Source organism: Molothrus aeneus, chromosome 6 (genome assembly GCF_037042795.1).
Source record: "Molothrus aeneus isolate 106 chromosome 6, BPBGC_Maene_1.0, whole genome shotgun sequence".
Lineage (NCBI taxonomy): Eukaryota > Metazoa > Chordata > Aves > Passeriformes > Icteridae > Molothrus > Molothrus aeneus.
In genome coordinates this window covers 61,187,236-61,211,948 of record NC_089651.1, presented here as the reverse complement: position 1 = coordinate 61,211,948, position 24,713 = coordinate 61,187,236, and the positions used below count along the sequence as shown (strand labels likewise).

At 52.6% G+C, this 24,713-nt stretch overlaps 1 protein-coding gene across 2 annotated transcripts in view; it reads left to right on the top strand.

Annotated features, from left to right (window-relative positions):
* The window catches only part of ATL1 (atlastin GTPase 1), a 31,669-nt gene extending 7,005 nt beyond the window's left edge, over positions 1 to 24,664 (top strand). The window contains exons 2-14 of one of the 2 annotated variants that reach the window (XM_066551807.1): positions 5,026 to 5,273; positions 6,309 to 6,443; positions 7,443 to 7,547; positions 7,750 to 7,800; positions 9,432 to 9,488; positions 12,425 to 12,517; positions 13,885 to 14,023; positions 15,239 to 15,366; positions 15,962 to 16,018; positions 16,613 to 16,684; positions 18,103 to 18,534; positions 20,035 to 20,049; positions 23,926 to 24,664. In XM_066551807.1, coding sequence (XP_066407904.1) covers positions 5,026 to 5,273; positions 6,309 to 6,443; positions 7,443 to 7,547; positions 7,750 to 7,800; positions 9,432 to 9,488; positions 12,425 to 12,517; positions 13,885 to 14,023; positions 15,239 to 15,366; positions 15,962 to 16,018; positions 16,613 to 16,684; positions 18,103 to 18,534; positions 20,035 to 20,049; positions 23,926 to 24,036 — 1,643 coding nt within the window. In that variant the 3' untranslated portion in view covers positions 24,037 to 24,664. The remainder of the gene's footprint in view (positions 1 to 5,025; positions 5,274 to 6,308; positions 6,444 to 7,442; positions 7,548 to 7,749; positions 7,801 to 9,431; positions 9,489 to 12,424; positions 12,518 to 13,884; positions 14,024 to 15,238; positions 15,367 to 15,961; positions 16,019 to 16,612; positions 16,685 to 18,102; positions 18,535 to 20,034; positions 20,050 to 23,925) is intronic. The other variant, XM_066551808.1, reaches the window with a different exon arrangement.
* The last annotated feature ends 49 nt before the right edge of the window (positions 24,665 to 24,713 follow it).

Genomic DNA, 24,713 nt, shown 5'->3' with positions numbered 1-24,713 from the left:
CTGTTGGTGGCAGTGTGATATGTTTGGGATGGAAACTCCAGAAAGGAGCCACACAGATATCGCTGCTGGTCAGACAGATCCCCTGAGAGCTGCTGATAAGCAGCCTGACACTGTGCATACAGGATACTCTGTTCCAAGGAACAAGCAAGTTCAAGCTTCCCATCAAACCTCGATTTTCTCTCCCTGCTAGTTTGTTTTCCATGCAGTAATTTGGTTTGAATGCCCTGAGAATGGCAGCACTGCCTGACATTGGTGTTTCTGTGTGTGTGACATCTGAGCTGGGGTTGTTTTGCCTGGAGAAGAGAAAGCTCCAGGGACACCTCACTGTGGCCTTCCAGGACTTGGAAGTGGCTTATAAAAATGGAGAGTGACTTTTTACATGGGCAGATAGTGAGAGGACAAGGGGAAATGGATTTAAACTAAAAAAATGAGAGATTAGATTAGATAGGAGGAAAAAATTCTTCTCTGGGAGGGTGGGAGGCCCTGGCACAGGGTGCCCAGAGCAGCTGTGGCTGCCCCTGGATCCCTGGAAGTTCCAAGGCCAGGCTGGACAGGGCTTGGAGCAACTTGGGACAGTGGAAGGTGTTCCTGCCATGGCAGGGGGTGGAACAAGATGATTTTTAATGTCCCTTCTAACCCAAACTATTCTGGGATTGTGATTTCAGCAGGAGAGTTGGGGCCCAGGCTGCAGCTCCTGCTTTCCACAGGCTAGCTGAGAATCCTGGGGTCCAGGAGAGCCTGAGAGCAGGGCTGGCAGATCCTCAGGCTCTGCTCAGGGCAGGGTTTGCACAGATGGTGGGACATGGCTGTGTTTCATGCTCTGCAATGAAATGTGTTTCTTGTGCAGGCTCACACGAGGACAAGGCTGATTCCTTTGGGAAGCAGTCAGCGTTTCTGTGACCTGTTCTTCCATGGCTAAGGAGAACAGGCTTCAGCAAGCACTCACCAAACATTGCATCGTTAGTGGCTTGTAATTAACTCCTAGAGAAGAATAAATTAAGTAAATTACATTAGACACGTCTGTGAGTCTGCACACAGGCACAATGTGAAATATGCTGTTTCAATTTAATTAATTTAGTCCGAAGCAAATCTTAGACCAGTTCAAGAATTCTTTGCCTTTTTTATGCTGGCTGACAGCAAATGCTGCTCTCCTTCCCCTTGCCACTTGCAATGGCCATATGGAAAAGAGCTGTGACTTCCACCCCGCTCCAGAGCCACGGGAATGAGCTGTTATGAGATGGGGAGAAGGAGCCGGATCCTGTGGATTTATCCTGTGAATTTCTGAATGAGCAGCTGGAGAATTGACGTAATTGCAGGGCCGAGAGAAAGGAGGAGTCAACTCAGAAAAGGAGTGAAAACAAGAGTGCGTTCAGGAAAGCTGAGCTCTCCTTCCTTTCCTTTTTGGCTGGATGAGTTTTTGCCACTGCCAGGTACAGCTTCCTTCAAGGCAAAAAAACTCATTTATGGCCAGAAAGACCAGTTAAAATCATTGACTTCCAGTAGTGTGCAGCCATTTTATAAAATAATCCCTGGCTCTGCAGTGGGGCAGATGATCTAATAAACAGAACCTGGAAGTTCCATTACATGGAAATAGGAATATAAATATGAAAAAAGATAGTTTTGTCTGCAGATGGCCTACGTGAAAGAAGCAGAGATAGGGATGAAATGAGTTCAGAGACCTGCTTGGTATAATCTCACTTTCCTGCTGTCTCCAAGGAACTGGGAATCAACATATCCTGCTCATAATGCTTTGTGTTGTGCAAACAGCCTGGCTCTCCTGGTGTTCAGGTGATGGAACCAAGGAGGTCCCCTAGGAGACCATGGCCACTTCAGTGTCTGGAGACATTCTCCCAAAATCTGTTCATGGCTGCTTGAAGAAATTACTTAAAGAAGAATTACTTAAAGAAATTACTCTCCTTCAGATGATGATGATGATTTGAAGGGACAAAACAATCCCTTCTCCTCTGGGATTGTGATTTCAGTGGGAGAATTGGAGCCCAGGCTGCAGCTCCTGGGCTGCAGGACCTGGCTGTTGGTTCAGCTGCTGGAAAGAGCAGAGTGAGGAGAAGCTGTGGAAGATCCCACCCAGGCCCCAGCAGAGGGGATCTGGCCCCAGGTGGCCCTGTGGCAGGGCAGGGCAGGGGACTCTCCTCAGCCCCCAGGACTGGCAGGTCCATTCAGGTCTCTGGGCCAGGGGCATCCAAGGATTTGTGCCCATCTTGGTACCCACTGCTAGTGCAGGATGAGTAGACACATAAATCATGGAATCCCAGAATGGTTTGGGTTGGAGGGGACCTCAAAGTTCATCCAGTGCCACCCCTGCCATGGCAGGGACACCTTCCACTGTCCCAGGTGCTCCAAGCCCTGTCCAGCCTGGCCTTGGGCACTGCCAGGGACCCAGGGGCAGCCACAGCTGCTCTGGGCACCTGTGCCAGGCCTGCCCACCCTCCCAGGGAACAATTTCTTCCTAAAATCGAATTAAATCTCTCCTTTTTTTACTTTGAAGCCATTCCCTGGCTCCTGTCCCTCCATCCCATGTCCCCAGTCTCTCTCCAGCTCTCCTGGAGCCCCTTCAGGCCTTGGAAGAGGCCCTGAGCTCTCCCTGGATGCTTTTCTTCTCCAGGTGAACATTCCCAGCTCCCCCAGCCTGGCTCCAGAGCAGAGGGGCTCCAGCCAAAGTTCTGCTCCCACTTCCCTCTGTCTGTGTGCCCGAGGTGGGATTTGTCTGTCTGGGAAGGTGACACAGCTGTTGCACCCTGATGGCTGAGTTAGAGTCAGAAATATTTAAGTTTAATTTGATTTACAAATTTTTTCCTGCCCCCACCATGAGTCACATCCTATGCAAGGATCTCTCTGCTGTCCTTTCTGTGCAGCTGGAAGAAGAAAATAAAAATAGGACTTGGCTTAGCTGAGCAGGGCTTTGGGAAACACCACAAGAGAGGAGGCATTTCCTTATCCTTTACATGGCCCTTGCAGCTTGGCAGTGCTTAAAAAGAGCCTTTGGCACCTGGCTGTCCTTACCTGGTGGGAAATGTGTTTGGGGTGTTCCTGCTCTCAGAAATTTGAAATGAGGATTTTTTTTTTTTTCCTGGAGGCCCCTGTGCAGTGACACGGTGCTGGAAGGGATTTTAGTGCTGCAGTCTGGTGGAGAATCTGCTTTTCACACCATTTGGGACTTTTGTTTAGTTAAAAAACCTCCAAGCAATGGAAAGAAAAGATCTTTGTCTTTCAGCTGTGAGCAAAGAAAGCTCATAGTATATGTCCAAGAGCCACCAGAAATCCCCTGGCAACCAGGCCTAATGATCCTGGTACTTCCTTGCAGGATCTTAGGAAATCACAAAAGTGCTGCTGTTATTTAAAATACGGAGTTACTGCTGGAGGCTTCTTTATAGAGAGGCCCAGAATGGGCAAATCCTATTCCTCTTGATATTTATAACTTCTCTTTTCGTGTGTGCACACACAGTCCTTGTGCTTTGAAACAGCTCAAAGCTGGGTCCCCAAGGTCCAGGCAAAACTTGAGGCAAAACTTGGGAAAGTTACAGCCTGAGGCAGCAAACTGGGAAGTTTTTGTTGGAATGTGGGGGGAACTTTCCACCTCAGTGTCCTTTTCCTGCTGGCAGGGAGGTTTCATGTGGCTGTGGGTGAGCTGACTGGCACAATAATCACCTTCAGCATCTCTTCCCTGTGCTGCAAAGTTTGGAAAGACCAGCAAAGGAAAATTCCTGGAGCCAGCCTGCTCTTTGCAAATCCCAGGGCTGCAGGTCTTAAAATGCATCCGGCTCCTGTGAGAGCCTCCTGTGTGAGCCCTGCACAGCCCAGGCAGCAGCTCCACAGGGAACTTGGCCATTTCCAAGGGGGAAAGGGGCAGTGCTTGTGCTCTGTGTGTGCTTCCCACTTGGGAGCAGCAAAGTGGCTTTTAGCAGGACGGGCTTGTGTCTGCATGGCCTGATTCCTGCTGGGAGTGTCCTGGGGGATGCTGATGATGAGGCTGATGGCAGGAACAGCAGATTGCACTTGGAGCATCAGCTCAGGCTGCAGATGGAGCAGGAATGTGTTGCTACAGGAAGAGCAGTGGCACAGGATACACAAAGGCAGCAGCATCCTTTGGTAGAGCTGTGAGACCCTTGGACACCTCAGCTGGAGAGCTGCTTCTGGTTTTGAGTCAGCCTTCAGGAAAGACCTGGTGGGAAGTGTCCAGAGGAGAGCAGAACCCTAGATAATGTGGTAGAAGGGATGATGAGAAGGCTTGGACTTCACTTTTCCAGCTGAGAGAGGGCCAAGGAAGGTGGTATAGCAGGCCCTGCTTGTGTAGGAAGTTGCAGGGATCTCTTTTCCATGCAGGATAAAATCTAAGGGACGTATTTTGCCAAGGGAGGTTCCAGCAGGGAGTGCTCTGCCTGTGTGGGGCACAGGGTCAGATGAGCCCAGAGAACCATGGAGTCTCCACTGGGATGTCTGAGGCCAGGTGCAGCAGATCTGCTCTGGATGATGCCATTTTAGGATGGATATTTGAGTTTTTGCATCTCTTAGCACCCTGTCCAGCCCCGCTGTCACTGACTGTCACCGTCACATTTTCTGGAAAAATCCCCTTGCCCAGGATTCTTCTCCTGGGAAGCTGAGAAGCCTCAGAGAAAAAGGAAAACAATTCTTATCTCATTGCTTCTCCTGTGTTGTGCTCATGTGGAATGTGTTTGGAGATTGTTTACCCACAGGTGATTGTTCCATTGGATTCTGCTGGGAGTTGGTTTCACTCTTTGGCTGTGTCAGGGCTCTGGAAAGAGTCAGGAGTTTTCATTGTTATCTTTTTAGCATTGTTTAAGTATCCTTGCTGTATTCTTTAGTATAGTTTAGTACAGTGTTCTTTAATATAATGTAGTATCTTAAAATAATAAATTAGAACGTGAGAACACGGAGTCAGGTGTATCATTCCTGCCTTCAGCTGGGAACCCCACAAACCCAGGATCAGTGACCCCTCACAGTGCAGAGCAAGGCACCAAACCCCTCTCATGTTCCCTGTTCTCACAGGCAGTTTTGCAGACAAGACTTACGAGTGGAGCTCTGAGGAGGAGGAGTCAGTGAGGAAGGCAGGGCCAGTGCAGGTCCTCATTGTCAAGGATGACCACTCCTTCGAGCTGGACGAGGCCGCCCTGAACCGCATCCTGCTCTCCGAGGCTGTCAGAGATAAGGAGGTGGTGGCTGTGTCCGTGGCTGGAGCTTTCAGGAAAGGAAAGTCCTTCCTGATGGACTTCATGCTGCGCTACATGTACAATAAGGTAAGGCTGCAGCTCAGGGGGCCCTTCCCAGGCCTGCTGGTCCTCATTGCTCCCACGTGCTGCTCAGGGATGAGCAGCATTTGGGGCCTTAGGAAGGCTCAAGGCTCTCGTGAGTGTGGGCTTCACAAATAAAGCAGAGCAGATCCTTCCCCAGGCTGAAGTTTCTTTTGGACTTGACTTTGGAGCAGGAATGTTCACATCTGCTGCCCTGAATCACAAAATCATTTAGGCTGGAAAATCCCTGTAAGATCATTGAATCCAGCTGTTAACCCAGCATCACCCTGCTCACCACTGAACCATATCCTCAGGTGTCTTATCTGTGTCTTTTAAACACTTCCATGGATGGAGACTCCACCACTGCCCAGGGCAGCCTGTTCCAATGTGTGACCACCCTTCCAGTGGAAAAAATTCTCATAATATCCAACCCAGTAACTTCCCTGGTGTAACTTCAGATTGTTTCCTCTTTTGCTGCTGCTTTTTCCCTGAGAGCAGAGCCCAATTCCCACCTGCCTACCCTCTCCCATCAGAGAATTGTGAAGGTCCCCCCTGAGCCTCCTTTTCTCCAGGCTGAGCCTCTTTCCCAGCTCCCTCAGCCCCTCCTGGGGCTCCAGCCCCTTTCCAGCTCCCTCAGGGATTCTCCAGCCCCTTCCCAGCTCCCTCAGGGATTCTCCAGCCCCTTCCCAGCTCCCTCAGCCCCTCCTGGGGCTCCAGCCCCTGCCCAGCTCCCTCAGGGATTCTCCAGCCCCTTCCCAGCTCCCTCAGCCCCTCCTGGGGCTCCAGCCCCTTTCCAGCTCCCTCAGGGATTCTCCAGCCCCTTCCCAGCTCCCTCAGCTCCTCCTGGGGCTCCAGCCCCTTCCCAGCTCCATTCCCTTCCCTGGACTCTCTCCAGGCCCCTCCATGTCTTTGTTGTGAGAAGCCCAAAACTGACCCCAGGATTTGAGGTGCCTTGAGAGTAAAAGGAAAGAAAAACCTCCCTTATGGGGTTCTTAAGGGGTTTTTGCCACCTGCAGCAACTGCTTCTGTTCCTCCCTGCAGGAGGCAGTGGACTGGGTTGGGGATTACAACGAGCCCCTGACCGGTTTCTCCTGGAGGGGCGGCTCCGAGCGGGAGACGACCGGGATTCAGATCTGGAGCGAGGTGTTCCTGGTGGACAAGCCCGATGGCACCAAGGTGTGTGTGTGTGTCTCTGCTGCTGCCAGCTCCTTTTCCTCCTTTTCCAGCTTTTGAGGCTCTCCTGCCTTGTCTTAGGTGGTTGTCCAGACCTTTCTTAGGGAAGGTTTTCAATACCGTGTCTCTATTTTGATAAGTGAAGAAAGTGATGTAAAAATATTTTTTGAAAGAATGTAATTTTGATAATAATTCTTAATATGGGTATTTCACAGAGCTGAGGGGTAGAATGTGGTGGTTTTGCATGGGAGGCTTTTCTGGAAGTGATGCAAAAACTTCTGTGTAATTGACAGTCTGTAGAACCAGTGGGAAGTTGTACCCACCTCTGTGAAAAACACATGTTAAAGATGGGTTTAACAGTGAGGTGATGTGATGTCCAAGTGTCCCTGATAGGTTCCCTAAGTGTCCCTCAATTCTGGGCATCCCAGAGTTTATTTCTGTATTATTCCCAAAAATCTTGAATCTCATGTCCTTGCAAACTCCTTCCTTTCCTAGGCCAGGAGTTGTAAGGTGGAGTTTCTTCATTCAGAGTTGTCACAGTGGATTTGGAGCATCCTGCCAGGAATATTTGTATTTATGTGCACTTTAACACAGAGCATGGCACCCAAGTGACACTGAGGCATTCAGGGCGTTGTTCCTACCAGTGGCTGAATGTGTTTGGGTTCAGAAGGTGCAGTTTGTGTTTGGGTTCAGAAGGTGCAGTTTGTGTTTGGGTTCAGAAGGTGCAGTTTGTGTTTGGGCTCTGGTGCAGACTCAGCAGAGCCTCCTGTGCACTGGCAGGTGTCAGAGGAGCAGAGCAGTTCCCTCAGTGCCTTGCAGAGCATTGATTTTGCTGCCTGCTGGAGTCTCCCTGCTGTCAGGAGTGGCTGGGGCCGAGCTTTTCCTTTGTCCCCCAGCAGTGAGGAGGCTGAGGCAGAAGCAGTGAGGCCCCAGCACAGCCCCCCCAGCTGCCATTGCCCCCATGGCACATGGGGGAGCTGACAGGAGCTTTGTGCCCCGCAGGTTGCAGTGCTGCTGATGGACACCCAGGGCACCTTTGACAGCCAGTCCACCCTCAGGGACTCTGCCACCGTGTTTGCCCTCAGCACCATGATCAGCTCCATCCAGGTAAGAAACCTCTGGGCTGGAGGAGCTCAGCCCCAGGAACTACAGAGCCTATCAGGGCTTCCTTCCTGCCACTTGTGCCAGCACCACTGGGACCTTGCCCGTGTCCCCATGGGGATGTCACAGCTTTAGCCACACCAACCACGTGTTAGCCCCAAGGACGGGGGTCTGAGTGATCTGAAGTTGATTTTTTATTTAAATGCAGGTTTATAACTTGTCCCAGAATGTGCAGGAGGATGATCTGCAGCACTTGCAGGTAAGAGAAGCTTTGGGGTAACCTAACTGTGGCTATTTACAAGGGCCTGGAGTGACAGGACCATGGGGAATGGCTTCCACTCCTAGAGGGCAGGGTTAGGTGGAATAAAGGAAGGAATTTCTGCCTCTGAGGCTCTGGCACAGGTTTCCCAGAGAAGCTGTGGCTGCCTCATCCCTGGAAGTGTCCAAAGCCAGCTTGGATGAGAGCTGAAGCAGTCTTGGATAGTGGAAGGTGTCCCTGCCCGTGGCAGGGGTTGGAGCTGGGTGGGATTTCAGGTCCCTCTCAAACCATCCTGGGATTTTATTCTGTGATTGTGAATTATCAGCCTGGGTGTTGCCATCTGGTGCTGGCTCAGCACAGGTGACCCTCTCAGGGTGATTCCAGCCCTGACTGTTGGAGACAAGCAGCTAATGGGATTTTTGTGACACACCTGCCTATTTCCTGGAATTACCTCCTGCTTTCTCTTCTGCTCAGTTGATTGATTGATTGATCGGTTGATTAATTAAATAGGTTTTTTCCAGGAGCTTAAGGAAAGCAAAAGTCCAGCTGAAAAAATCAGCATTTGAATACTTCTGAATTATCTCAGTCCATAAATATTATTAACAATAACACTTCTTTAACACTGAATTTATTCAGTGTAGCTCTGATCTTTCAGTTTGGATTTTAAGCCATGACTGTTTAACAAGTTTACCCTTTTTTAGGCATCTGTGAAACACATCATTGTGCCTTCAGTTAGAAATTAGAGTGCAGAGAGACTGGAGAGTCTTCAAATCTTGCTGCAAGGCTGATTTTCGAGTCTTTGCACAGCAGGGGTTTGCAGGGAAAGCACTTATTTCTGAATTCATTTCCGTTCCTCCCTGGAGTGTTTGGAGGGAGCAGGGCTCCAGCAGCCCCTGGAGCACCAGAACTTTCTGGCTGGTATGAAACCAGCAGCAAGCAGCTGATCTGAGCCATTTTCCACAGATTTGGCAGCCAAAAGCTGCAGGCTGGGATCTCTCACGTGAGAGCTCAGCAGGGTGATGGTTCCACTGCAGCTCCCTGTGCCTCTGGGATGTCACCTGGGAGCCCAGAGCCTCTTTGTGTCTAGTGGTGCTCACTCCTAAATATCCCTTACGGCTCCAGAGGACGGGGAGTTCCCTCCAGGGACCCACAGGGATCATTGATCAGCTCCTGGCCCTGCCCAGACCCCCAACAGTCCCACCCTGGGCATCCCTGGCAGCGCTGCCCAAACCCCCCTGCAGCTCTGGCAGCCTCGGGGCTGTGCCCATTCCCTGGGCAGTGCCAGCACCCTCTGGGGCAGGAACCTTTCCCTGGGAAGAGACTCAGGGCCGGGTTTTGGTGTGGTGTGAAGTGAGGCTGCAGAGGGTGCTGTGGGCTCAGAGCAGCAGGTCCTGACCCCACTGTTGGTGTTTTCCAGTCCCTTATATTCCTTGTTCGTGACTGGAGCTTCCCTTAGGAGCTCTCCTATGGATCTGATGGTGGTGCAGGATTTTTGGAGAAGAGGCAGCTGGCCTGGCTCAGCTCCAGCCTCTCCCTGGGTCCTGTCCCTGTCACAGAGCTCAGTGCTGGTGCCCCAGTGTCCCACAGTGACAAACTCATTGTCCTGTCCTGTCCTTTCCTTCTCCTTCCAGCTTTTCACCGAGTATGGCCGGCTGGCCATGGAGGAGACGTTCCAGAAGCCTTTCCAGGTGAGTCCGAGGATCTTGGGCTGCTCGTGTGTCCCCCTGGCTTCACCACGAGGTGTCACTGCAGCTTGCAGCGTGGGAGGAGCTGGCGCTGCCTGGGGATCGCTCTGCTGCTCCAAGGAAGGGCTTTGTGCTTCCAAATACATCCAAAATCCCTCTCTCTTTCCTCCCTCAACCCCTGCCTTCCCAAGAGCTGGGCCCTGTCCTGCCAGGCTTGGAGAGCAGCTGGTGTTGCAGCAGGTTTGTCCCTCTCTGCAGTCAGGAACTCTGCCCAGCCTTTGTTCTGAGAGGTTTGAACTCACCTGCCCTGGGAATCCCTGCTCCTGGCCAAATGAAAGGATAAGGATTAGCAGAGCTGTGGGAAAACTCGGTGTAAGTGGGGTTTTAACTTCAAATTAGGGACATCTGTTCATCCTTCTGCTCCCCAACCTGTGAAAAGCTGGTGGTAAAAAAAAAAAGGGAGAGCACTGGGCATTCCCAGTAGGTGAGGTTGGTTCCTGTTTTTAGAGACACAGGAGTGTTTTGATTAGGTTGGGTGAGGGTTTGTGAACTTCCTAAAGTAAAAACCAGCAGAGAACAAGCACGCTGTAAAAATCTAAAGAGTAATTGGGACTGAGTTACAGCTTTTTTACATTTGCTTTCCCACATAAAAAGAGAATTGCTGTCCTGGAGGGACTAAGGGGTTTATAAAGTGTCTGTGGTCAGGAAGTGGAAATAAAATTAAAAAGTTAAAAAGTACAACAAATGGACAAATTGAGATTTTTAAGGTGTATTGGATTCTGCTGTGGGCTGGTGACTGATAAATGGTAAAACTAAAAATATATATGGTAAAAATATATGACAGGCAAGAGCTTGAAGAATGTTGTAACATGGTACAGCAAAAAGCCAGACATTAAATAAATATTCCTGCTCCTTATTTAAAGACTGTGGGGATAATGTAGCCAGATATTCCAGTGGAACTGAGATACTTCCTACTCCATCAGTGAAAGGAGGCTGTGAGGGGAGACTTAAACATGCTTAAATCATTAGGGCTTGGTAATAGGCTCTGACTCTCACAAACACTGTAATTGCTGTCAAGTCACAGTTTGTGGATGGTGACTCTTGTCAAACAATCCCATTATCAGTTTTTGAAAGAGCTGGGTTGATAAAGGTAACTCTCACCATGATCCATTGCCTTCTGTCAGCCTTATCTCTCCAGGATGCTGATTGAAAGCAAATGAAGTCAGCATTGTCTGGTTTAATCCATAGTTAATGGATTAAAAACTCATTAACTGATAGATGCCAGAGCACGCTGAACTAATTGCAGCTAATTGTGGGGAATCATCATCCTTCAGAAGTGTTTCCTTGGGATCCCCCCAGGCTCTCCCTGGTTCAATGTCATCTTCATTAATGATCAGGGGCAATTATCAAACTGGGAACCCTTGTGGGTGTGACAGATGTGACAGATGTGGCAGAGGGGTCAGTGGTGCTGTAGCCAGGTGAGAAATGATCTGTCTGCATCCAGCATGGGCTGCTTCCTGCAGAACATGTTTGAAATGTGACAGTGTGGATTAGAAAGCAGGAAAAGTGAGGGTAGGGAGGCCCTGGCAGAGTTTTCCCAGAGAAGCTGGGGCTGCCCCTGGATCCTTGGGAGTGTCCAAGGCCAGGCTGGACAGGGTTAAGGACAACCTGGGACGGTGGAAGTGTCCCTGCCATGGCAGCTTTAAGGTCCCTTCCAACCCAAACCATGCTGGGATTCTCCAGGTGTGATGGTGAGTAAACAGCAGTGGCACTGATCCTGCTGGAAGGAAGGGAAATGAGGCTTGGCAGTGGAAAATTCCCATTTCCCTTTGTCTCCCTCCTCTCCTCACGCTGAGGAGCCCTCACCAGAGGCAGGCCCTGAATGTGGGGCCTTCACAAAGGCAGTGGTAAGCACAGCCTGTCTGGAACAATTTTACTTCAGAAAAAAAATAATAATCCCAATTCAAGGCGTGCATAATGTGTTTGTGGAAAAGTCCTAAGCCTGGGCATGTCTCTGAAGCATCTCCTGGTGTTTGAGAACAGCATGTCCTGAACCAGCTCCCTGGGTGCACTCACTGTGGCTTCTCCTGCAATTCAAAAAGGCCAACTCACTGTTCTCTCCTCTTTTTTTTAACTTTTTCTGATGTTTTATGAAAGAGAAATAGCAGGAATATTTCCCCTCCCTCCATTAGATTTTTGTTGTAAACATAGATAAACTTTAGGGGAATTCCAGTGAAATGGGTTCCACTTGCTGACCTGCTTATCCCTGTTCCAGAGAGAAACTCTGGCACCTCTGCCAGGCCCTCCTGGGCTTTGGCATTCAGGACTTCCCCCTCCAAACCCTTTATTTCCTACATGGGATCTTGTACAGATGAGACCTGAGACCTGATTTTTTTCTGAAAACTTTTTTCTTTTTTTTTTTAAAGATTCAAAGTTGACTGTTCTGGTATTTATTTTTTTATTGCCCAGGAACTTTGAATGCCTCAATAAAGATTACAAAAGCCAATGATTTCTTATTCACCCTCGTTCCTCTGCATCTGCTTCTCATTAAAAGTCTGTCTGGAAGGCTGCCCAGTGAAAAAGGCTGAAAAAATGAGCCTGTAGAATTCCCATAGGATGGAACTAAATGTGGCTGGAATTAGGGAGCTTGCTGCCTTTTGTCCTGGTTAGCAGCAATCCCTTTTCTTGGGCACTTGGAGTGATTGATGTTGTTCTCCCAGCCAGGGACTCAGAGCTGCTGCAGCACTTTGGGGGGCTGGGACAGTGGGGTGGTCTCAGTCCCTGCACCCTGGGACCTCTCATTTCCACCAGGAAAGGTGGGAGATGCTGCTGGAGCTGGGAAGAGACTCAGGGCCAGGTTTTGGTGTGTGAAATGAGGCTGCAGAGGGTGCTGTGGGCTCAGAGCAGCAGGTCCTGACCCCACTGTTGGTGTTTTCCAGTCCCTTATATTCCTTGTTCGTGACTGGAGCTTCCCTTATGAGTTCTCCTATGGATCTGATGGTGGTGCCAGGTTTTTGGAGAAGAGGCTGAAGGTATGTTTTGCCTGCTCTTGGTTCTGGGTAGTGGAAGTGTCCCTGCCCATGGCAGGGATGATCTTTAAGGTCCTTTCCACCCTGATCCACTCTGTGATTCCATGGTTTTCCTGCTCAGCTGGGTGGCAGCACTGGAGGTCAGGTGTGAACTGCAGTGCTGGTTATGGTCACACCCAGTGCCTTAAAATCCCAGAGGAGGCATTTGGGGAGGGTGAATTTCCTATAGGAGGCATTTGGGGAAGGTGAATTTCCTATAGGAGCCATCATGGGGAGGGTGAATTTCCCACAGGAGCCATTTGGGGTGGGTGAATTTCCCAGAGGAGCCATTTGGGGAGGGTGAATTTCCCACAGGAGCCATTTGGGGAGGGTGAATTTCCTATAGGAGGCATTTGGGGAGGGGGAATTTCCTATAGGAGGCATTTGGGGAGGGTGAATTTCCCACAGGAGCCATTTGGGGAGGGTGAATTTCCTATAGGAGCCATTTGGGGAGGGTGAATTTCCCACAGGAGCCATTTGGGGAGGGTGAATTTCCCACAGGAGCCATTTGGGGAGGGTGAATTTCCCACAGGAGCCATTTGCAGAGGGTGAATTTCCCAGAGGAGCCATTTGAGGAGGGTGAATTTCCTTGCCATGTTCACGTCTCTGCCCAAGCCCAGCTCCCTGGGACTCTCTGGGAGAGTCCAAAGCCATGGGAGTCAGCAGATTCCCAAGAGACTGGGAATGATGCTTTAGTTAAATTAGGGAGTTGGACAATCAAAATGATGGGCAAGGGCTGCTTGGGATCAGTCAGGAAATGCAGGGTGGTGGAGAGACCTAATTATGTGTGAGACAAGCAAGGCCCTAGTGGGAAATCCCAAATGTTTTTGTATCCCAGTCATCCATGGACATGTGCATTTCCCAGATGATAATAACATGCTCCAGGGCATGTGGTCAGAGATACTCCAGCTCCTTCTCTTTGTCCTCATGCCTATGGAATCTTCTCCTTTCCCCTCCAGTGTGGAGTATCCTGTGCTCCTGCCAGCTTTATCCCAGTATTCCTATCAGAAGGAAACTCAGCCTGTGGGAAGGAGATGGGCAGCACAGAGCTCTTCTCTCTGGTGACCACTGACAGAACCTGAGGGAACAGCTGGAGCTGTGCCAGGGCAGGCTTGGGTTGGATCTCAGGGAAGGCTCTTCCCCCAGAGGGTGCTGGCACTGCCCAGGCTCCCCCGGGAATGGTGACATTCCTGAGGCTGCCAGAGCTGCAGGAGCTGCCAGGGATGCCCAGGCTGGGATTGTTGGGGGTCTGGGCAGGGCCAGGAGTTCTGGACTCTGCTCCCTGTGGGCACATCCAGCTCAGGATATTCTGTGCTTCCCTGTCTCCACAGGTGTCAGGCAATCAGCACGAGGAGCTGCAGAATGTCAGGAAGCACATCCACTCCTGCTTCACCAAAATCTCCTGCTTCCTCTTACCCCACCCCGGCCTCAAAGTCGCCACCAACCCCAATTTCGATGGCAAACTGAAAGGTACAAAGGCAAAGCTCTGGTTTCTACCCTGATTCCTCAGAAACCCTGGCAGACTGCTTGTTCCTGGAACCCCCAAACTTATTTTCCATGAAAAAACTTCTGGAAGAGCAGTTGGATCCTCCTCCCAAGTGCTGTTCACACCCCCTTCTGCTTCTCCCCAGTGCAGCAGACAAAATGTGGAGGGAGAAAAGGTGTGGGAGGCTGAAAGAGCTGAGAGTACTGGCAAAACCCAGTGATAGGAAAACTGGGAAGGGCAGGGATGAGAGTGGATGTTTGTGGATGTGGTGTTGAAGCTGCAGTAAATTCCTGTGCCTCACCTGCACAGGCAGAGCCTGCTTGCTGCAAGGCTGCTGCTTCTGGTGGGTGGAAGGCTGCAAGCTCTCAGAACAGTTATTTCCCTCTGAAAAGCTTTCCAGGGAATATTTAATCTGCCTGATTTATCTGATCAGTGGTTTCCCTACAGGGCAGGCTTGGTTCAGCAGGTTCAAAAAAAAAAAAACAGAGAAGGAGAAAAGAGCTGTGGTGAGATTCTCCACCCCAAAAGGAGCCACGTGCTGGGGATATTTTTAGGTGTTTGTTGTGAACTCCTCACCAGCGTGGCTGGTTCCAGGCTGCTGCAATCTTAGCAATAAAGTGGACCATTAATTACTTAAAATAGCAGGCAAAGATGTGAGTTTTCCCCTGGTTTTGTCTGGCTCAGACTTGCTCTGCTGGCAAGCTCTGTGCAGAGCAGGAGGGAGATGTGCTGGTGGAAAATGAGCTGAGCCCTGGAACTCCCCCTTAATCTCAGGTGCTGAGGAGTGTGGGACAATTGCTGTGTGCAGACAGGAGCTGTCAGCAGCTTCTGGACACAATTTTCTTGTTGCCTCAGAGCTCTACTCAGCTTTTTGTGCTCTGACGGAAGAAATGTGGGGGATTTTCCCTGCTTTCCATACCTTCCAAATTCCTGGCTGTTGCATTGGTTTTTTTTCTGCCTTCAGTCCTATACAGTTGAATTTAATGGAAACACCAGAAATCCCACCCTGTGCATCCCTGAGAGCTTTGTCCAAATCCTCCTGGAGCTCTGGGCAGCCTTGGCCATTCCCTGTAGAGCCTGTTCCTTCCTCTGGGGGAAGAACCTTCCATGGCAGGGGACTGGAACATGGTGGTCTTTAATGTCCTTCCCAACCCAAACTATTCTGGAACTCTGTGATGCCTCTTTTTTTTTTTCCCCAGAAATAGATGATGAGTTCATCAAGAACTTGAAGATTTTGATTCCTTGGCTCCTTAGTCCTGAGAACCTGGATGTTAAGGAGATCAATGGAAACCACATCACCTGTCGAGGCCTTGTGGAGTATTTCAAGGTATTTATTTCAGAGACAGTGGATTTATTCCTCTGGGGAATTTTGCTAAAGGGGAAAGCAGCAGCAGGCAGGGCAGCAGTGACAGTCCTGACTCACTGCAGCAGAGGGCAAACACCTCATGGTCATTTATTTGACCACACAACAAGCCCAGAGAGTGGGAGGAGCTGTTTTCCTTTCTTTCCCTTTCCTGGAGAACTGAGGGCTAGAGGGGGATAAGCTGAGGGCTGTATTCCAATTGCCTTTGGAAAAAGCTTCTTTTTGTTGTCATGGCTACTGGGACATTTCCATGAGAGACATTGGTGAGTAATTCTCACCACCTACTCCCAGGGCTACCTTGGCTCCTTCTCCTGCAGGGAAGGGACAGAGGTAGGTGCAGATCCTTTGGGAGGGACACTGGGAGTGGGAGGAGGAGGGAGAGCCTGCAGGGACTGGCCCAGGCCACCCAAGCAGTGGCATTTTCTGACCAAAGCCATCCTGTGCTGGAGCTTCCTCCTCTTCCCTGCTTCTCAATCCTGTCTGGAGCTGGGTGGGGGTGCCTGCTGTTGCTCCTGTGTGCTGCATTCCTCATGATTCCCTTTTCCCTGCTCTTTTCCAGGCCTACATAAAGATCTACCAAGGGGAGGAGCTGCCACACCCCAAATCCATGCTGCAGGTAGGTGTGAGCGGGAGCTGTGGGAATTCCTGCTCTGGAATTGCCATGAATTCCCAGGAATTGGCAGAGGTGTCCAGCACAGTGGCACTGCTGGGACTTTATTCCAAATGCCTCAGTGTAACCACCCAAGGAGCAGCACTTTGGGGGGAAGGGTTTGGCATCAGGAGCCTGACCTGGCTGAGGAATCACAGCTGGGATGGACACAGCCCCAGCCAGCTCAGCTGAATGATTCCCTGCAGGTCAGTGACATCCTGGGGGCCACACAGGGAGGTGACACCTGGAAGTGGCTGCCAGAGCCAGCTGGGGGTTGCAGCTGGAGCTGTTTATTTGTGGCTGAGCCTTTTATCTCTTTCCTTGGTGGTTCCCACAGCTGAAGCCAAAGTTTTCATAGCTCTGGCTTGAAGGGGAGGAATCCTCTCTTCATGTGCAAATATGGGATGAGCTTATTTGGGATTGGTTGGAGGCTGGGAGAGCCCCTTGGCTGATTCTGGGTGCCACACACATGTCCTGGCTGTGTCCTGGCTGTGGCACTTGCACAGCTTAATTAACCCTGCCCTTCTGCACCTAAATTTCATGTTCCTTTTGCCCTTACAGGCCACAGCAGAAGCCAACAATTTAGCAGCAGTTGCCACTGCCAAAGACACCTACAGCAAGAGGATGGAAGAGGTGGGTGGTGCTGAGTGTGTCCTTCCTGCCCCTTCCTGCCCCTTCCTGCCCCTTCCTGCCCCTTCCTGCCCCTTCCTGCCCCTTCCTGCCTCCTGGCTCCCCTGTCATAGATTTATGGAATCCAGAAGGGTTTGGGCTGGAAGGGACCTTAAAGCCCACCCAGTCCCACTCCTGCCATGGCAGGGACACCTTCCACCATCCCAGGTGGCTCCAAGCCCTGTCCAGCCTGGCCTTGGGCACTGCCAGGGATCCAGGGGCAGCCACAGCTGCTCTGGGCACCCTGTGCCAGGGCCTGCCCACCCTCACAGCCAGGAATTCCTTCCCTAACCCCTAACCCTAATTTCAGATTTCCCTGTGTCAGCAGTGACATTCCAGGAGTGATTTCTTGTGTCAGGAATGATTTCCCTGTGTCAGAAGTGGTTTCACCATGTCAGTAGTGCCATCTCAGGGATGATTTCCCTGTGTCATCAATGACATTTCAGGGATGATTTCCCTCTATCAGCAGTGATTTCCTGTATCAGCAGTGACGTTTCAGTGATGATTTCCCTGTGCCAGCAGTGATATCTCAGGAATGATTTCCCTGTATCAGCTATCTCAGGAATGATTTCCCTGTATCAGCAGTGCCATGTCAGTGCTGATTTCCCCCTGTCAGTGCTGATTTCCCCATCTCAGTGATGATTTCCCTGTATCAGCAGTGCCATGTCAGTGCTGATTTCCCCATCTCAGTGATGATTTCCCTGTATCAGCAGTGCCATCCCAGCAGTGCCATGTCAGTGCTGATTTCCCCATGCCAGTGCTGATTTCCCTGTGCCAGCAGTGCCATGTCAGTGCTGATTTCCCCCTGTCAGTGCTGATTTCCCCATTTCAGTGATGATTTCCCCATGTCAATGATGATTTCCCTGTGCCAGCAGTGTCATATCAGTGCTGATTTCCCCATGTCAGTGATGATTTCTCCATTTCAGTGATGATTTCCCTGTGCCAGCAGTGTCATATCAGTGCTGATTTCCCCGTGCCAGTGCTGATTTCCCCCTGTCAGTGCTGATTTCCCCGTGCCAGCAGAGCCATCCCAGCAGTGCCATGTCAGTGCTGATTTCCCTGTGCCAGCAGTGCCATGTCAGTGCTGATTTCCCTGTGCCAGCAGTGATATCTCAGGAATGATTTCCCTGTATCAGCAGTGCCATGTCAGTGCTGATTTCCCCCTGTCAGTGCTGATTTCGCCATTTCAGTGCTGATTTCCCCATCTCAGTGATGATTTCCCTGTATCAGCAGTGCCATCCCAGCAGTGCCATGTCAGTGCTGATTTCCCCGTGCCAGTGCTGCTTTCCCCATGTCAGTGCTGCTTTCCCCATGTCAGTGCTGATTTCCCCGTGCCGGCAGAGCCATCCCAGCCGTGCCCTCCCTCCCCTGTCCCCTGGCAGGTGTGCGGGGGGGACAAGCCCTTCCTGGCTCCCAGCGACCTGCAGGCGCGGCACGCGGAGCTCAGGGAGGAGGCGGTGCGGCTGTTCCGGGCCGTGAAGAAGATGGGAGGGGAGGAGTTCAGCCGGCGCTACCTGCAGCAGCTGGAGGCGGAGATCGACGAGCTCTACATCCAGTACATCAAACACAACGACAGCAAGAACATCTTCCACGCCGCCCGCACCCCGGCCACGCTCTTCGTCGTCATCTTCATCACCTACGTGCTGGCCGGCGTCACCGGCTTCATTGGCTTGGACATCATAGCCAGCCTGTGCAACATGATCCTGGGCTTGACACTTATCACACTCTGTACCTGGGCTTATATCAGATACTCTGGGGAGTACAGAGAACTGGGAGCTGTAATAGACCAAGTGGCTGCAGCCTTGTGGGACCAGGTAGGATAAAGAGTTTTTGATTTCAAAAATCACACAGAGAGTGTCCTCCCTGCACCCCGCTGGGTTTGTTGTGTGTTGAGTTTCCTGGGGGTTTTCCTCCCCCTTTGGAGATGGTTTTGGTTTTTAGGGTTCCTAGATCCAGCTGTTTGTGCTGTGATCACTGCAGGGGCAGCTTTTCAGTTTTAATTGAAGTTTGAATCTGTTCCTTAGAGCTTCCAGATGGGGAGAGGAGGGGCAGAGGAATTGTTGCAGATGAGTTTGTGGAGTTTGGTGCGAGGGGGAGGTCACAGGGCTGCTCTGTGGCTGCAGCACAGGTGGGTGAGCAAGGCTGGAGCTGTCCCTGAGCCCCCAGTTCCTGTCCAGTGTGGAAAACAAGCTGTGTAGACCTGAGAGAACTCCCAGCAAGCTCTTGTGTTCTGCCTTTTTCTTTCCTCCTTGTCTTACCCATCCCCAGACGTGATTCTGTGGAGCCCTGTGGGGATGGGCAGCCCTGGGGAGGATCCTGGTGTGTGTGCATGGCTGTGGCTGCTAAAGAGGAGCAGCCAGGGCCCTCCCCTGCTTCAGGGCAGGGATTTGGGCTCTGCCCTGCTTCAGGGCAGGGATTTGGGACCTCCCCTGCTTCAGGGCAGGGATTTGGGCTCTGCCCTGCTTCAGGGCAGGGATTTGGGCTCTCCCAGCCCTGCCAGAGGTTGAGGCCAGATCTTGGCTCTGCCAGTTTTGGCACCAGGCCCTGATTTCCCGCTGCAGCCCTTCCCTGTTCCCACTGCAGAAGAGGGCAAGCCCAGCCCACAGAGGCTCCCCTGAGCCCTGCTCCCCATCCAGGGGTACAATCCAGAGAGCCCAAAGGCTGCAGGGCCCTCCTGCTCTTCCCACAGCAGAGCTGGAGGAGCTGATCCCCCAGAGCCATCCCAGCTCTGATTTCTGGCAGGAAGGGCCCTTCTCCTTCCCTGCTTTTCCTCCACCAGAGAGGTTTCCATGGAGAGCAAACACATTTCTTTCCCTGCTTCCCTGTGCTGCTGCAGCTTTGGGGCAGAGAGAGGCAGCACTGAGTGCTGTTCCTCCATCCCAGAGCTGGGCAGGTGCTGCTGTCCCAGCTGGGCTCATCCTGTCCCAGCACAGCCCCTGCCGTGTCCCTTTGCCCAGGGACGCTGCCCTGGAGCCTTTGGGATGTGCTGGAATATTCCATCCCATCCCAGTGCAGGGCTCAGTGGGGGCTCAGCAGGAAGGTGCTGCCCTTGCACCACGTCCAGCTGGGGAAAAATAAACAGGGCAGAGTTCCTGGAGTTGCTCCTGGCTCCCACGGGCCCTGTGGCTTTCCAAGCAGAGGGAAAGTTCTCCCAGGAAAGATTTGTGGCAGAGGGGAGCTGCTGCTGCTGCTGCCTGCCCTGGGAGGGGTGGCCAGTTTGGGCTAAGCACCCCAGGGATGAGCTGCCATGGACACTGAGATCCACAGAGCTTTTCTTTCTCTTTCTGTCTCCCCTTTGCCCCTGCCTCTCCCAGGGAAGCACCAATGAGGTAAGTGGCTCTTGCTCCCTGCATGCTGCCAGGCCCTGGGCTCCTGGGAAAAGCATCCTGGCCCCAAAAGCACCTTTGGGCTGCTGGGCAATGGCAGCCACAGGGCTCTGGGTGCCCTGGCTGGCCCTGGCTCTTCTCTGGGCTGCCTGGGGAGGGCTGTGGGTGTGGGCACTGCACTGCAGGAGCCAGGCGGGACAGAGATTTGGGTGGGGAGTGTCAGGACATGATTGGGATCTTCATCTTGGTCCCATCAGCTCTGTTAGGGGATTTTCCTGTTGTGCCAGGAGGGCAGACCCAAACCCAAGCCCCAGATTGTTCTGGTGCAGGCAGGGACAGCTGGGGAGCCCCCATGCCTGGCCAGGCCTCTCAGTGCTGCTGGAATTGCTGTGGGTTTTGTTTTTTGGGAAAAACCAGCCCATGTTGGATCGAGCTGAGTGCAGAGCCCAGAGTTCATCCATCCCTGGGGCACAGGGAATGCAATCCTGCAATCCCAGCATGGCAGGGAGCTGCTCTGAGGGGAAATGCTCCCTGGCCAGGCCTCCAGGAACAGCAAAACCTGGATGGGAGAGGGAGGTGCTCACTCAGGTGAGACCCTGAGAGCTGCCCCCAGCAGCAGGGGAGGATGTGGAGCTGCTGGAACAGAGACAGAGGAGCCACAGAGCTGCTCCAAGGGCTCTGGAGCCAGGCTGGGAGAGCTGGGAATGTTCCCCTGGAGAGGAGAAGGCTCCAGGAGAGCTCAGAGCCCCTGGCAGGGCCTGAAGGGGCTCCAGGAGAGCTGGAGAGGGACTGGGGACAAGGCATGGAGGGACAGGAGCCAGGGAATGGCTCCCAGTGCCAGAGGGCAGGGATGGGTGGGAGATTGGGAACTGGGAATTCCTGGCTGGGCTGGGATTGCCAGAGCAGCTGGGGCTGCCCCTGGATCCCTGGCAGTGCCCAAGGCCAGGCTGGACAGGGCTTGGAGCAGCCTGGGACAGCCAAACGTGTCCCTGCTCATTCCAGGGGGATTGGAACTAAATTTGGGGTTTTAGGGTTCCCTTCCAAGCCAGTCCATTCTGGGATTCTGGTTTGTGATCACAGCAGCTCTTTGGGTGTGCCCAGCTCAGCTCCCTGTGCTCCTCCTGCCCAGCCCTGCAGGATCCCAGTGGGAGCTTCTGGAATGTTCCTTGGGCAGAGCCTCAGCCAGGATCTGATTAAACCAAAGAAAGCCAAATTTCCTGCACATGGGCCTTTTATTTATTGCAGCTCTGGATCCCAGTGCCTCTCCAGACATTTCCACATTTTCCTGTGTCCCCAGAGCCCCCCAGCTCCAGCTGGCAGTGCCACCTCCTGAGCCCCTGAGTGCTGGGGCAGTTCCTTTAGAGGAAGTTGGGGCTGTTAAATCCATCCCATCCCTCATCCCTGCCAGCAGCCAGCGTGGCCCTTGGGTACCTCAGGGGTGCCAAGAGGCAGAACACAGGATTTGCTGTGGATGAGGTGTTGAACAAACCCTGCCATGTAAAAATGAGCTCTGTGGCACTGGTTTGGCATCACAAAAGCCCCTAAAACAGCACAAAATGCTGCAAGGGGGCCTGGATGGGGCTTTTGAAGGTGAATTTCCCAGAAAGAGAAGCAGAGAAGCTGTGTGAATTCTCTTCTGCCTGTCCACTCTGTTCCCAAACCATCCCAAACCACCCCTTCTGTTCCCAAAAGCCCATTTGGGATGGGATCAGCATCCTCTTGGACGCCTCTGGAGGCATCTCATCCTCACCCTCCTCCTCCTCACCGCTCCTTCAGCCTCTCCTGCTCCATTCACCCCCTGAGCACACAGGAACTCATCACCCTGCCAGTGTGTGGGGTCCTGGGGCCCCTTCCCACCCCTTCCAGAGCTGATCCTGGTTTGCCAGCAGTCCCAGCAGCAGCTGATGGGATTTGGGTTGGTTTATTCCACCCCAAGTTTATTTTAAATGGCAATGTCAGAGCTGTGACAATTGGTGACACCAAGCTGTGTCCTGGCAGCTCCTGCTGTTTGCTGTGGGATGGAGGTGGGGAAGAGGCAGGGAGGGACACGAGGGTGTCACCCACCTGTGGGCTCGGAGCCTCTCCCAGCTCTGTGGGTGCTGTGCTCTCAATTCCCTGTGGGAAGTGCAGCCCCACGGCTGCTCCTGCCTGCTCTGAGCTTGGCCTGGCTCCAGGACAAACAGAAAATGGTAAAATCAGAAAGAAAAACCCCAAACCATCTGCAGGAAAACGATGGGGACAGGGACCTGTGCCACCCCCGGCCCTCGGGCTGAGGCAGTGACGGAGCTGCCTGGGGGGGAAGCAAAGGCTGAGGCTGCAGGAACCAAAACAGGGAAAAACAACCCCAAATGCCTCACTCTGCTCCAAATGAAGCATTGATACAGCTCAGGGGGCTTGAGGTGCTTGGAAAATTGGAATTGTGGAGTCACAGAATTCCCTGAGCTGGAAGGGACCCCCAGGCATCATCCAGGGCAGCTCCTGGCCCTGCCCAGACCCCCAACACTCCCACCCTGGGCATCCCTGGCAGCTCCTGCAGCTCTGGGGCTGTGCCCATTCCCTGGGGAGCCTGGGCAGTGCCAGCACCCTCTGGGGAAGAACCTTTCCTGAAATCCAACCCAAACCTGCCCTGGCACAGCTCCAGGTGTTCCCTCAGGCCCTGAACCCTGAGCTGGAGCCCTCTGGGTGTGTTGGGCACTTGACCCAACTGTGCTGGTGCACAGAACACACGGGAGCTGGGATGGACCAGGATCCCTGGGTTTGGGATTCCCCGGGTTTGGGATTCCATGGGTTTGGGATTCCATGTGTTTGGGATTCTCTGGAATTAGGATTCCCTGGGATCAGGGTTCCCTGGGACTGGGATTCTCTGAGATTGGGATTCCTCAGGTTTGGGATTCCCTGGGTTTGGGATTCCCTCAGATCAGAATTCCCTGGGATTGGAACTTCCTGGGATAGGGGTTCCCCAGGTTTGGGATTCCCAGGGTTTGAGATTCCCTGGGATCAGAATTTCCTGGGGCAGGGGTTCCCCAGGTTTGGGATTCCCTGGGATTTGGATTCTGTAGGTTTGGGATTCTCCGAGTTTGGGATTCTCTGGGTTTGGGATCTGGGATCAGATTCCTTGGGATCAGAATTCCCTAGGTCTGGGATTCCCTGGGTTCAGGATTCCCTGGGATCAGAATTCCCAGGGTTTGGGATTCCCCAGGGTTCAGGATTCCTTGGGTTCAGGATTCCCTGGGATCGGGGTTCCCAGGGTTCAGGATCCCCTGGGATCAGGATTCCCTAGGTCTGGGATTCCCCGGGTTTGGGATTCCCTGGGTTCAGGATTCCCCAGGTTCAGGATCCTCTGGGATCAGGATTCCCTAGGTCTGGGATTCCCCGGGTTTGGGATTCCCCAGGTTTGGCATTCCCTGGGTTCAGGATCCCCTGGGATCAGGATTCCCTAGGTCTGGGATTCCCTGGGTCTGGCATTCCCCGGGTTCGGGATTCCCCAGGTTTGGCATTCCCCGGGTTCAGGATCCCCTGGGATCAGGATTCCCTAGGTCTGGGATTCCCTGGGTCTGGCATTCCCCGGGTTCAGGATCCCCTGGGATCAGGATCCCCTGGGATCAGGATTCCCTAGGTCTGGCATTCCCCGGGTCTGGCATTCCCCAGGTTCAGGATTCCCCGGGTTCAGGATCCCCTGGGATCAGGATTCCCTAGGTCTGGGATTCCCCGGGTTTGGGATTCCCTGGGTTCAGGATTCCCCAGGTTCAGGATCCCCTGGGATCAGGATTCCCTAGGTCTGGGATTCCCCAGGTTCAGGATCCCCTGGGATCAGGGTTGCCGGGATTGGCTCTGGGATTGCCCTGCGGGAAGGGCCGCTCAGAGCCGTGTCTCCCGCAGGCCTTGTACAAGCTGTACAGCGCGGCCGCCACGCACAGACACCTGTACCAGCACGCCTTCCCCGCGCCCCGGCCCGAGCCCGGCCCGGCCTCCGACAGGAAGCAGCGCTAGGGGCGCCCCGGGCCCGGCGGTGCCGGTGCCGCTCCCGCCCGGCCGCGGCTCCCCCGGGATCGCCGCCCGTGTCCGTCCCGAGCCCGCCGGGAGCGGGGCGGCGGCGCCGCGGGCAGCGCCAGCATGGATGGCCCGGCCCTGTCCCTGTGTACAGAGGGCGCTGCCGCAGCCCGGAGCTTCGCTCTGTCATCGCCAGCGACTCCCAGCTCATTTATGAAGCCTTATTTCCCCCTTCTTAATTAGTCACCACCGAGGAAACGATAATTTACGTGATACCGCAACTAAAATGGCCGAAGCTTGTCCAAAAGGCAGTTTATTTCAGGTACTTGAAGAAGTTATAACATGTAACCACGTTTGTTTCCTTCGTTTAACTGTTTAATTACATGAACATAATGAAAGTGTTAACTTGCTTTATCAGACACCGTTAAGGGCACTTTGCTATGGTCTGTTAAGGGTGCTGTGAGGAACCGTTTCTGTTTGTCTGCACAAAGTGTCACTTTGTAGCTGTTCTGGAGGAAGTTTCTCTGTGTTTCTGTACATATTTATCCACGATAGTGCATAGGACGTGTGGTACAGTTCTATTCTTTTATTGTCAGAACTATTAAAGTTTGCTTTTGGTTCCTAAGAAGTTGGTTCTACAGTGAAATTATTTATTACCTAAGCAAGAGCTTCTCCCC